Here is a 12,343-nt window from a genome sequence, read left to right as displayed (position 1 = left end):
TAATGCCATGTAATACAATCATGAATCAATGTGACAGGAGGGTTAGGTGACAAGTTGCAATTGAAGAGCTGCCTGTTCGACACTGTGCAACAAAGGGGCTGTTTATCTGGATTGTGGCTTGTTCAGCTCGCATTCATGTTCGGGCTGAATGGACCTAAATAACTCAATTCCAACGGAGCGCTAATATGATGGCATTTCTGAACCTGATGAACCCGTGCGTGGTCGGTGGCGATGGGAGGAGATCCGGTCCACAGGATACTTGTTTTCTCTCCGCCTCTTAAACAATGATTTTCTTTTTTTTTTCTTCCCCCCCCCCCCCCCAACAAGGCAGAATGGAGCAGTTGTTAAACCTCCTACTGGCTCCACATACTTGAGATGGCAGAGACAAGAGGCTTCAGATCGCAACACAAACACTTTTTCTTTGTCGAGACACAGCTAGTCTTCACAACTCCCAACTCGAACGTTTTTCAAATTTGAAAAATACGGACGCACGAAAAAAAACGTGTAAGATAATTAAAAATTTATTGGCATTTAAATTTTAAATACACAATATAACAAAATTTAGAAAGTCTAAACCAATACAAATTAGTTATTTTGTTGGATGTAAAACTATTTACAAAAAGTCTTTTCAAGTTTGATAGAAACTGTACAGTTATCCATCATCGGGGGGGGGGGGGGGGGTCAGTGCGACGTGGGGGTCAGAGAAGTAGTGAAGGCATGTGAGGTGAATACCAGTGTGACGCTGAACCAGGAGCTCTTTGCAATCATCAGTGAAGATACTGTTTTGGTCAAAAAACATCTTCTCTTCATACATGTATGTTCCATAAATTGGTTTCCCGACTCGAGCTCGACAAACAGACAAAGCAACCGAAGGTTTTGAGGGCCGACTGTGGAAATCATCGACCACGTCATTTCCCCCGAGTCGTGGGATTAAAACGGGGGAAAAAATAGAAGAGAAACACAGTCTTTGGAATCCGTAGTAGTTCACCGGGGGGGTGGGCGGGGGCTCACGCCTTCTTCATCTTGCTCAGCTGGCTGCCGCCGTTCTCGTGGCGGTGGGCGGCGCCGTTGCTCGCTCCGTGGTCGGCGCCGTCCTCGTTCTCGCGGCGCTTGCCGTTCGGCCGCTGCTCCGCTCCCTGCTTCGGCAGCCGCTTGCCCTTCACGTAGGCCTGGATCCAGAAGTTGGAGAAGAGCACGAAGAAGAAGGTTCCGTACATCCAGATGAGGTGGAGGATCATGGGGAACTGGTAGTCGCAGCTCTCCATGAAGTAATACTGGGTAGCGTGCAGGGACACCAGGACGAACTGGGTCTGTCGAGGAGGGAACCAGGAAATCAGCCGAGCAGATGGACTCGTCTCAAAGGCTCTGGGAGCCCAGGCATTAAACCAAGAAACAAGCCCTAACCATTAAAGGCATTAAAATTCAAATAGAAACGCTCGGGCGCTGCATTCAAACTAAAAGTTGACGATGAAAGGAACGACAGAGGACGGGGTGTCCCTACCAGCTGGATGGCAGTCATGTATTTCTTCCACCACAAGAACTTCTGGAAGCGCGGCCCAGCAGCAGAGAGGCCGTAGTAGAAGTACATGATGATGTGGACGGTGGAATTCACCATGGCGTGGAAAGATCCCATCCCACCTGGAGGCAAGGATCACAGAGCGCATGAAGACAAGACCCATTCCTGGATTTGGTCAGAGGCTCTAGGTCAATCATCTTCTCACGACTAAACGGGACTATAAATCAAGGCGGCACAGCGTTAAAAAAAAAAGAAGAAAAAATAAGAGCAGATGCCAAGTGGAGGAAAGTGGAGGTTGCTGATTGCACAGGTCAACGTCACATTCAAGATGTCGCTGACGCGTGCTCACCGGGAGCGTAGACGATTCCCCACCACCAGGTCCAGGGCATGAAGGAGTGGTGGAAGATGTGGAGGAAGGTCACCTGGCCGTGCTTCTTCCTCAACACGAAGAAGACCTGAACAAAAAGGGGAGGGAATCGATCGGGGGGGGGGTCAAAGCCGAGACACGGGGGCGACCAGGGGGGCCGGGCGGCGAGCGCGAGGGGCTGAAACCCACCGTGTCGATGAGCTCGATGATCTTGGAGAACCAGAACAGCCAGGCCACTCGGACCATCTGGTGAGGAGGGAGAACATCGGAGATCACCGGGAGTCTAGAGATGCATAGTGATCGGCGAGGGGGGGGGGGGGGGGACTTACTCGAAGCGCTTGGGGACTGCTGGACGTATCGACCGGGTCGCATCGCCAGGTATACGTTGTGGCCCAACCAGACATCAGGAACTAAATAAGAACGTTATATTTAAATGGTTTGTGGTCATTGACAGAATCTCCTTACAGAAATACACAAGCGAACGTTCATATGTGTAGAGAAGGGGGGGGTCTTTAAACGTGGGACAAGTCGCACCTCGTAGACGATGACTATCGACAGTGCCACCAGCGAGAAGTTGTAGACGATCATGGCTTCCTTCAGCTGGAAGGGCTTCCGATGGGCCATTGTGCGCGGCCCAAGGTGCAGCACAAAGAAGAGGTAGCACAGCAGTATCGCGGACATGGGGACAGGAGTCTGCATCATCGGATATTCCTTCAGCCGGGGATCTAGGACACGGAGAAATAAAAACATAAAAAACACGTCAGACAACAACGGTGTAGAGCGATGTATTGTTGTTGGTTTAAACTTACCAATTCCTGACAAGAGGTAGTTGTAGATGTCCGTGGCGTGCGAGCCCATCTCCTGAACCTTCTGGAGCATGCTTGCCATCTTGAATTATTGTGACCAAATAATCTGGAATAAAAAAAAAAAAAGCTCATTGTTAATTTCATCTCGAGTCATTACTCCATAAAAAAAAAAAAAAAACGTATTTTGGCCTTTTTTGTAGAATGACCAAAGAGTAAAATTGGGAGCACGTCTCAGACACGTCCTCTCGATCCGGATGTGGTGTTTTTTTTGAACATCTCACTTCCATGAATGGATGACACGACTTCTTTGACAATAGGAAAAATCACGAGCCTTTTTTGGGGCTCTGGTTTGGATCGATTTCCTGAAATGGAATGATCGAGACCCACCAGCTCTCGCTGGACAAAATAAAAAAAACACACCCAACCAAAATACTGAGGTGCTACAAGGAACTGGGAGAACATCCCTCATCCCACAGTAGGGCGGCACTCTACTGGTTTTTGTGTCTTCCCCTCATGGCTCCTGCATGGAGACCAAGTGCTCCCCTCAAATGAACCCAACTGGGAACAAAAACCGGAAAGCTCGACAAAGTAAAAAAAAACAAAAAAAACCCCACAAAACCGCTGAGCCCTCACACCGTCATCCAAGTGTAGACACTGCTTTCATCACGCTGACCCTGCAGAAGAACACCAATGTCCCTGCGGTTTACCCTACCTGCAAATGTTCCTGTTGACAAAAGGCCTGCCACATTAAAGTGCAAAGTGTAATCCCAAAGTAGAGGACCAGCAGGGCGCGGCGCCCTCTTCCCACGCTATTGTTGTACAATCTTTTCACCGCCTGAGGCCTGAAGAACCGCCGTGCCCCGCCTTGAGCCCATATCATTACCAGGCGCTTATTTCACGTCGCGGAATGAGGGCAGGTGAGGAGTGACGCACAAAAGGAAGGAAGAAGTCCAAAAGATATTTTATGAGCAAACTTCAGATGATGCAATTTGACAACACAGTTTTTAAGGCTGTTTACTCGCTTTCAGTATTCAATTTCTACGTGTTGTTTTGTTTTCACTTGGTGTTAAACTGGCTCTGCAGTCGGTACTTATCTGCAATACTTGTTCTCTAGGCAACACGTTATCTTACAACATCAAGGACAAACTTGCACTGACGTCCAAAAAAAAAAAAAAAAAAAAGCCCACAGAAATATTGAGTTGAAAACTTTAAAAGCATTTTTGCATAAATAAAACCGCCGTTGAAGTGCATAGGTTCACATTTTGTGCATTCATTGTGTCAAAAGGAGATTCTGAACAGTGCACAACCACAGCGTAAACAAGAGCGCGTCATCTTCCTTCTCCGAATTCCCCCCCTGTACAGCTTTTTTTTAAAAGTGTAAACCACGTAACCACGCAGCAACGGCGCCGTATCCGCCGGGCGGGTCGCGCTGTCTGAAGCTCCCAGGTGATCGAGTTCGGCATCCCCAGAACCACGTGCAACAGCCGCGCTGGGCTGGCTCGGCTTCGCCGCGTCATCGCGGTGACGACTCGCTAGCGGCTGCGGGAGGTGGGAAATGAGGGTGTCGTCGTGCAGCAGATGCACGACAGGAAACCCGTACGCAAAAAAACGCGGCGGGGTTGTCGCCGCTGTTGGGGAGAGACGGTCTCGTTCTGAGGAAAGATGCTTAAGGGTTACATCGAGTCACATGGCGGAGAATGTGTACACACACCAAAAGGCCACTTCTTCCCCAGTTTTGGTGTTCAAAACCCGCAACATGTGACTCACTTGAAAAAGGGAAGGTTCAAGGGAATACAGACCATAATAAAACGTACGGTGCGAGTCAGGAGGATGGTCTTGTGATCATGAGCGCCAAGAGGGAAAAGTTCACGATGAAGCCATTGAAAAAGTCTCACCATGAAGTGGCAAAGACAGACAGCAGTTAATGAAAACCACTTCTTCTTCTTCTTCTTCTTCTTCTTCTTCTTCTTCTTCTTCTATCCTATTCCCTGCATCTCAGACCTCGAACCCCATAGGGGGGGGGGGTGTCACTGAACTGATTTCAATCTCCACCCGGCAGAGGCGCGCCGTAGCGAGAACTGGCGCTCCGAGGTGTCGGCTGAACCCGGTGTGCCGCTCCACGGGGAACATCCGCATACCTGTGGGAGGGTGCCGGCGGCACGCTGCCCAGCAATTTTTTTTTTTCTTTTTTTTTTTTTTTTATTCCCTCGAGGGAGCGAAGCCACGGGAGCTGTTCAGACACGTGACCGCGCTCTCCCTCGAGGGAATGACTTCTGTCACCTCTCGAGAGGAATGCCGGGAATGCGCCGCCCTGAGCGACACAAGTCAGGGTTTTGAATTTCATTTTTAAAAACAGCTACTCCTGTATGTCCTCTTTACGTTACTCTGTTTAGAACTCCCTGTCGGCGGCTGGTTTTACATCTACGAAAAGGGAGAGACATGGAAGAGTGGGGAGGGGAGGAGAAACATTCACTGTGAGAATGTCAATGAATCATAGTGATGAAACGGTTCACACTCACGAGGTGGAAGTTAATGATGAACCAGGACTGAGAGTATCTGCTACAAAAAGGGCATTTACAACACCAAAGCCTGACTTCCTCAAAATAAACGTGTCAGTTAGTTTCGCCGTCTATGTAAACACGTGCGACTTACCTCCTTTGAGCCTGGAGGTACTTTCCACCCTAAATCATCAAAAGCCTAGAGGGGATTCTTCCTTCCAGGGGACGGCAAAGCGATACGGGAAAAGAGCAGGGAGACGCAGAGGGAGCAAAGAGAGGGAGAGAGAGAGAGAGGGAGAGAGAGAGAGAGAGAGAGGGTAATGGAATACTGTAAACTGACTGTGACTGGTACAGCAGTCTTCCGATTCCCCACCCTCCCTGACTCACACGGTGGATGAATAACTAGCTCACAGAAGGAGAGGAAGAGCCGGAGCGAGGGCCGGGGGGGGGAGGGGGAGGGGAGGTGGGGGGAGGGGAGGGAAGGGAAGGGGCGAGATTGAGATGGGCCCTTTTTTTAAATCCCGCCCCTGATATTAAGATCAACTTCTCTGTCGACCACCGCTCCCCCTGAAATCAACCAGGCTGAGACGGCCCCTCCCACCGTCTTCTCTCCTGTGGGACTGAAGTAAAAAAAAAAAAACTCCACACACACACACACACACACGACTATGGAGTCCCCCTGTACGTTTTTTGGGTGGGCTGGTAACATTATTCACGGAGCGGCAGGCGAGGAAATCAGAGGAGACTTTGTTATCGTGAAAGGGGGCCATTGTTGGAGCGCCATCGGGCCCTCGACCCCGGGGCCGACACCCGTTCAGCAAAAACCAGCTCGCTTGTTTCGATCTCTGGTCGGAGGCGATCGACGGGGGTGGGGGGGGGGGGTGGGGCAAGGCAGCATTCACACTCGTAAACTAATGCATTAAATAGCCAAGCAGGCTAAGTCAGATCCGGCAGGCATGAAACCGGCGTTTACGACTAAATGACAGAAAGAGTTACTTAAGTGCATGCATTTCATTAAAAGTAATTTAAGTGCAGAGTTAAACTTGATGCAATGGCCAAATGAAACACATTTTGGACTTTTTCCTGTGATCCCAAATTTGGGAGCGACTGGAAAATCAATCATCTTCCAACCATAGAAATGCTACAAGAGGTCAACTTAAGGAGGAGAAAAAGCTCCACTAACGTTATAGATGTGTAACCACATCTAGAACTTTATCTTCAAATGGACCACTGATAAAAACTTTAATCTTTATGATTGATGATCCTGGTTAATAAAAAACAATAATTAATCCCGATCGATGATCTGCTGACCAGGAAAGTGTAAAAGCAGGAACAAGTGTGCAGCATTACAGCCGAGCCCCGAGTCCAATATTTCCACCAGAATGTCACAGCCCTGTGAGGAATCTGACTTTGCCGACAAGGTCAAGGACTCGGGTCAAATGATGTAATGGGAGTCAAATATTCTTTGTCAATAATTGATGCCGCTCTGAGAGTGAGATAAGACGGATGGTTGGTTTGCAGTTTTTAGTGATTTGGTTTTGAGCTGGAAAGGTTCGGTGACGCTTTATTACGGCGTCTGTCAGCGCTCACAAGCTTTAAACTAGTTAAATGACAGTAGAAATATAGAAATTGAATAAATGCCACATTTAAAACGAGGACAAACAGCTAAACAGACAAAAGCATGATTTTTCACCTCAATAAAGCCAGCAGAACAATCTGACCACAAAATAACCACGAGTGTGTTCCCATAACAACGGCTAAAAATTAAAGGACAGATGAGAGCTAAATGTGCGAGATTCAAGCAGCTGGCCTGCACCAATGTGTAGAAGTAGCTGGCTTGTGTGCAAGGAAATATTGATGTGTTGCCTGGGAACAGTTCAGTCGCAGAACTATTTGTGTTGGTGGCGCAAAATGAATGATTCAGTTAGACAAATCCCAGTCGGTTGTTACTACTGTTGAGTAATAAATGTTGGTTACAGAGGCAAAGACACCATGCTTATTGTTGGGTGGTCTCCACCAATGTCTATACAGAGACTAGGAGAGAGAGAATGAGAGAGAGATTAGAGGTACAGGGAGCAGCAGGAGGAGGAGGGGCGGTGCCATTGTGAAGCATAATATTGAAACATAATGTGACATATTCAACTGAAAATAAAAAAAAAAAATCTGTGAGGGGAACGTGATGTACTTCTATACTTTTGTTACTTTCAAGTGAAAACATCCGCTGTCACTGTCATCTTTGTTGAGATTATTTTACAACTGTAATAAATGAAAAAAATCTAAAACAGCTCTTCAGTAACCAAATTTAGTCTTGTGCAATAAATAAATGTATAACAGCCCCAGAATATAGTATTGGATTGAAGCCTTGTTGAAACTTTATTTATTTAGCTAAAAACATAGTTTAGGTTTATTGCTATTATTTAGTAGTTATTAGTTAGTATTTGTGGCCGTTACCCCTCCAGCACAAGCATGTCAGTAAACTTGTTGACACTGACATGTTTACACCTCCGCCCCCTCATTGTGGTCATCTGAGGTTTGACGTGTGTGTTTGTGTGTGTGTGGGGTGGAGGGGGGGCGGGGGGGAGCAATATAACACCTGGCCTGTTGCTAAACACCGGGTTAACTCTCCCTCCCTGAGCCCTCTGCAGGCCTCGACGACTCGGATGTCAGGAAAGAACCCACCGGCTACGAAGGCTCCTCCGCGGACCGGTCGGGTCGAAGCTTACGTCTGCGTTTGCCGGCACTTTGTCCTTTTTTTTTTTCTAACCTTACTTGGCCGTCATTTTGCAAGGACCAGCACACTCTGCTCCGTTGACCCGAAGGTCCGGGGCTGAACTCTGACCCAGATTTGAAGAACACTTCCGCAACCCCCAGCTGTTCCTGAGTGATGTTCAGGAGAACCTGCAACACGTGATGCGTCCGGCTGCAGCTCAGCAGGTGCAGCAGACGTGAGGGAGACCGAGTTAGCATATCACACCCGAGAGATGCAGCAGCCAGTTAAGATTTAACGTTGCAAATGGTAATGCAAAGGAGCTGTTGTAGCGGAGGAATCGGTGAGATTAGGCCACGCGCGAAAGGGCAACTTTGAATTGTGCCAACGTAGGTGTTATCAATCACTTGTTTGGTGGAAAAAGTCTACCTCAAAATACTGAGATGGAGAATATGGAGATTAATGAACTCAAACAAGGCAAGAAATGTGTCTTCGGGTGAAAGCACCGAGCTTTGTAAACCATTTAAGTTCACCCTAAACTTTACATAAGCGGACGGCACTTAGTATCCAGGTAGTTGATCTAAAAGGACGCGTAAGCAGGGGCCATTACACCTCCGTCTCGCCTCAAACAAACCTACAGATACAACTTCTCTGCAGCTACGTGTCACAACTGGGGCCCGTGCAAAACTAAAAAACCGTGCGGCTGCTTCACTGGACGCAAAAAACAGTCCGCAAAAAAAAAAAAAAAAAAAACAGCCTCACACTTGCTAAACGAGGCGAGTGTGAAAGACTCGTAGACGGAGATTATGCGAGACTAAAACCGCGGCTTCATTGTAGGTTCTACTACGACTAAGAGCTTCCACGTGATGATGCCGAGCACACGTGAGAGCACTGGAGTTGGGATGTTCTGATGCGGCTTGTATGTCGCACACAGAGAGAGAGAGAGAGAGAGAGAGAGAGAAAACAATGACCAGTTGTGTAAACGGAACAATGTGACCTTTGGCCTAATTTTCAAAAAAATGACAATTTAGCTGTTTTAACAGCATTTTGACCTGTGTGAGCAGCAGATATCCAAATAAATATACATTTGAAAAATATTATCCAGGTTGCAAAGTAAAAATTACAAGTCCTCTGAAGGCCGTCGGAACAAAAAACAAAAACTGACTCCTACTACACAAAGTGTAGCCCAGTGTCCTTTACTGAGGACCTTACTGGAGGTCTTACTATCACCCAAATGAAATGCTGAATGTCGAGTGTGAGGTAGTTTCCCTCCTCACAGGATGTGGAAACTACAACGTTTTTTTTTTTTTAAGACGTCTGAAATTCCACTTCTCACAAACCGACTTATTCTGAAAGAAGTCTGAGTCGGCGCATGTTACCTGACCTTCAGATCTTAGGTGCAGAGGGGCGGTATGTGCGGGCCTAACATTGTGAATAAGCATTGAGCTTAGGATGCGCTTAAATACCCCAGGGGGAAAGAAGTGAAGGACACTTTGCGGCGGGCAGGGAAACGCTGCACGACTGACGCCCTGCGCTGACATGAAAAGAAACGTGGTCAGAAGAGAAACTCGAGTCATCCTCGCTGGCTGTAACTCGCTGCCGTAAAAGTGTTGACTCTAGGAGATTACGACACGATAACAGCAGGCAGCGGGCAGCGGGTGAGCGCTAACCCCCACAATGCCGCGGTGTTTACATTACCGGCGGAGATACACCTGGGCTGGCTGACCTTGAGCCACGGCTAATGTTTACATGTCCACACACACACACAGCCAGCGATCCGCAACCTGCCTCAGGACGCCGTCAATAAGGGGGCCGGCTGACACGAAGGCCTTGGAGGAACAGCTACAGGTGCATTGTGGGACATGCGTTTGTCTCACAAGCGGTGCCGTTTTGTCTGGACCAAACTCACAGGTGACAGTTTGCTTTCTTTCGCGTGAATAAAACCCCACGATGTCCGTGTCGTTTGCCCAGCATGCACTGCAAGGACGAGGCGCGGCCGTTCGGACTTTATCCCGCAATGGCAAAAAATTCAACGAGCGTTGAGGCCGACAAATGTGCTGTCGCAGCAATCAAGGCGGGCGATAACATTATTAGAGTGGTTATAAAACCTCATAATGCTACGCCAACATTTACTCATGCATTCAGAATCACTCGGTCCAAAGTTCAACTCCTCCTCATCCTACCAAATGTCTCTGGAGTTTTACTGAAAATAAGTCCTACAATGTAAAAAAAAATATATATACACTATGTAAATGTGTCTAATTTGATTAGCAGCTTATGCTCCGTGGGGGGGGCGGGGGGGTAGTTAAACATCACCTCTGACCCAGGATTCCCCACATTAAGAGGCCAGCCCGGTAAATACACAACACATGGTAAAGTAAATTAAACTTGTGTCACCAAGAAGCATGGAACAGATGAGGTGGTACACGGGAATGCAGGTGAACCGTCAGAAGCAGGACGGTTCGAGCTCGGGGCCCGCAGGTGAGTTCTGGTCCACCTGTGATCGAGAAGTGCGTTTACCCAACATCTGAGTCATCATAGGATCATCACAGAATCCCCCCCCGGTCAATGAGTTCTTTGTCCGCAGCACAGGTGCAAAATGAAGACAAACAATAAAAGCCGCAAAACAAACTCCACGCGCACGCGCCTCAACGACTTTAAAATAAATACATATGAATTATATATTTTGTAGGCCTACACCTTAGCAGTTCAAACTGCAAAAGAAAAGAAAAACACAAAAAGACACCTGAAAGAGAAACACTTTGATGGGACGTCACGGAAATTGGATGCTACCGCGACCCGCCCCCCCCCCCCAAAAAAATGTATTTAATATATACTTACACACCTGAAGTTAACTAAAACCTCGTCGAGTCAACACTTTTTACAAGAAAGTAACGTTAGTTACTCACTTGAATGAAAAGCGGAGGGAAAGTGTCGAAAGCAGCGTGAAGAGAAGTCAGAGCCGCTTCCTCTTCCTCTCCGCGGAAACCTTCCTCACGACGCGAGACCGCTCGATGTCAGCAGGAATACAAAAAGGTGGAGTCATCTCTCGCTCTCTCTCTCTCTCTCTCTCTCTCTCCAAGTATGGCGTCGACCAGCTGACTGAATCAAACGTCAGCCGCCATCGGATGTGAGATCAATCGGCTGCGTCTTCGATTGTCAACGACGACTCGGCGGGTGACCGGGCTTCTCCTGTGGTGGGAGGGGACCTGTCTAAATTCTGGAATAGGTTCCACTGGGTTATACACCACAGTTTGGTCTCTCTGATGAGAAACACTGGCATAAATATACATTTAACCCGTTTAAGTTCATTATGATACATTGTTTTAAATGTCACCTCTGGGAGGAACCAATAACGACAGCTTCAGCAGCTTCATTCATTCAGCTTCATTGTGCTTCGGAAGTAAAAAAAAAGCAACACTGGGCTTCATTTTATGGTTTGATTATTTATTTATTTTAATCTGGCACACTTGCTAGTTTCTTCAAGCACCAATCGTGCCTTAAACACAACCTCTGTATACATGATATTTGCAAAAAAGTGATACCTGGCACTGGGGGTTAGTACAAAACCACAAATCACAAAATGAAACCATGCCACATTTAACATTTAACACAACTCCATAATGTTTGACAAAGGATAAATCATAACAACACGTCACAACCGACATCCCGACAGTTCACATTATGAAAGAACCTGTCTGTGTGCCATGCGTGACGGATCTTCTCTTCTGTTCACGTCCGGACCCTCACCAAAGATAAAAGGATAAGATCACTTTGTTTTTTTGTTGCTTGTGATGCTTTCTGCATAGTTTACATATTCAAAGGTAAGATGTCAGAGAGCTGAACATTCTTCAGGGTCAAACTATATTTTGTACTCACCTCAAAATTGTAATAAACTTCCTCCTGATTTATAGACAGATGTATCCCTAAAAAGGGATTGAGGAAGGTCTGGTTGCACTTCCTCCTCTGTCACGTCTCTGGAAGATGACAGTAAGACTGAGGGCATCATTTCCCGCCTATGTCGTCTACTCCTTTAGTTTGGTAAACTTATTATACAACGCTTTCCTCCCAATAAAAGTATAGTATTCTATTAATAACCCTGGCTACTTTCATTTGTATCGTGCAGAATATTAACATTTTATGCCGAGGTGATGGGCATTGAACAGTATTAAATCAGTATTTAAACCCACCTGGTCTGAATACCAGGCTATTCCTCTGATTATAGCTCACTAGAACATGGAGCTACACTCATAGTAATAGTCATAGTGACTCCAAGTGGATATGTCGGATCATTGCAACTCATCACAACTCTGCTCCCATTCAAACACTATGAAAATATATAAATCCACTGAGTTGTAGTTCACCATTGGTATAATACATCGTACAAGATCGGAAATCTTTAAAGTTAACAAAAAGTTAGAGATGGTTTAAAACTCTGGTATATCAAAT

The 12,343-nt window shown here is 46.9% G+C and overlaps 1 protein-coding gene across 2 annotated transcripts; it reads right to left on the bottom strand.

The window, feature by feature from the left end:
- Positions 1–505: 505 nt before the first annotated feature.
- elovl1b (ELOVL fatty acid elongase 1b) lies at positions 506–10,954 on the bottom strand. 2 transcript variants are annotated; one of them, XM_037469376.2, is made up of 8 exons: positions 10,804–10,954; positions 2,693–2,795; positions 2,418–2,608; positions 2,213–2,293; positions 2,073–2,129; positions 1,866–1,971; positions 1,502–1,638; positions 506–1,310 (listed from the first exon to the last, which is right to left on the bottom strand). In XM_037469376.2, the coding sequence occupies exons 2-8, from the start codon at positions 2,769–2,771 to the stop codon at positions 1,008–1,010; spliced, it is 954 nt and encodes a 317-aa protein (XP_037325273.2). In that variant the 5' UTR covers positions 2,772–2,795; positions 10,804–10,954; the 3' UTR covers positions 506–1,007. The 2 variants fall into 2 exon arrangements, with proteins under 2 accessions (XP_037325273.2, XP_037325274.2); XM_037469377.2 differs by lacking the exon at positions 10,804–10,954 and adding an exon at positions 5,342–5,573.
- Positions 10,955–12,343: the final 1,389 nt, after the last annotated feature.

This window comes from Pungitius pungitius, chromosome 7 (assembly GCF_949316345.1).
Source record: "Pungitius pungitius chromosome 7, fPunPun2.1, whole genome shotgun sequence".
NCBI classification, from domain to species: Eukaryota; Metazoa; Chordata; class Actinopteri; order Perciformes; family Gasterosteidae; genus Pungitius; species Pungitius pungitius.
This window is presented reverse-complemented; position numbering and strand designations above follow the sequence as displayed.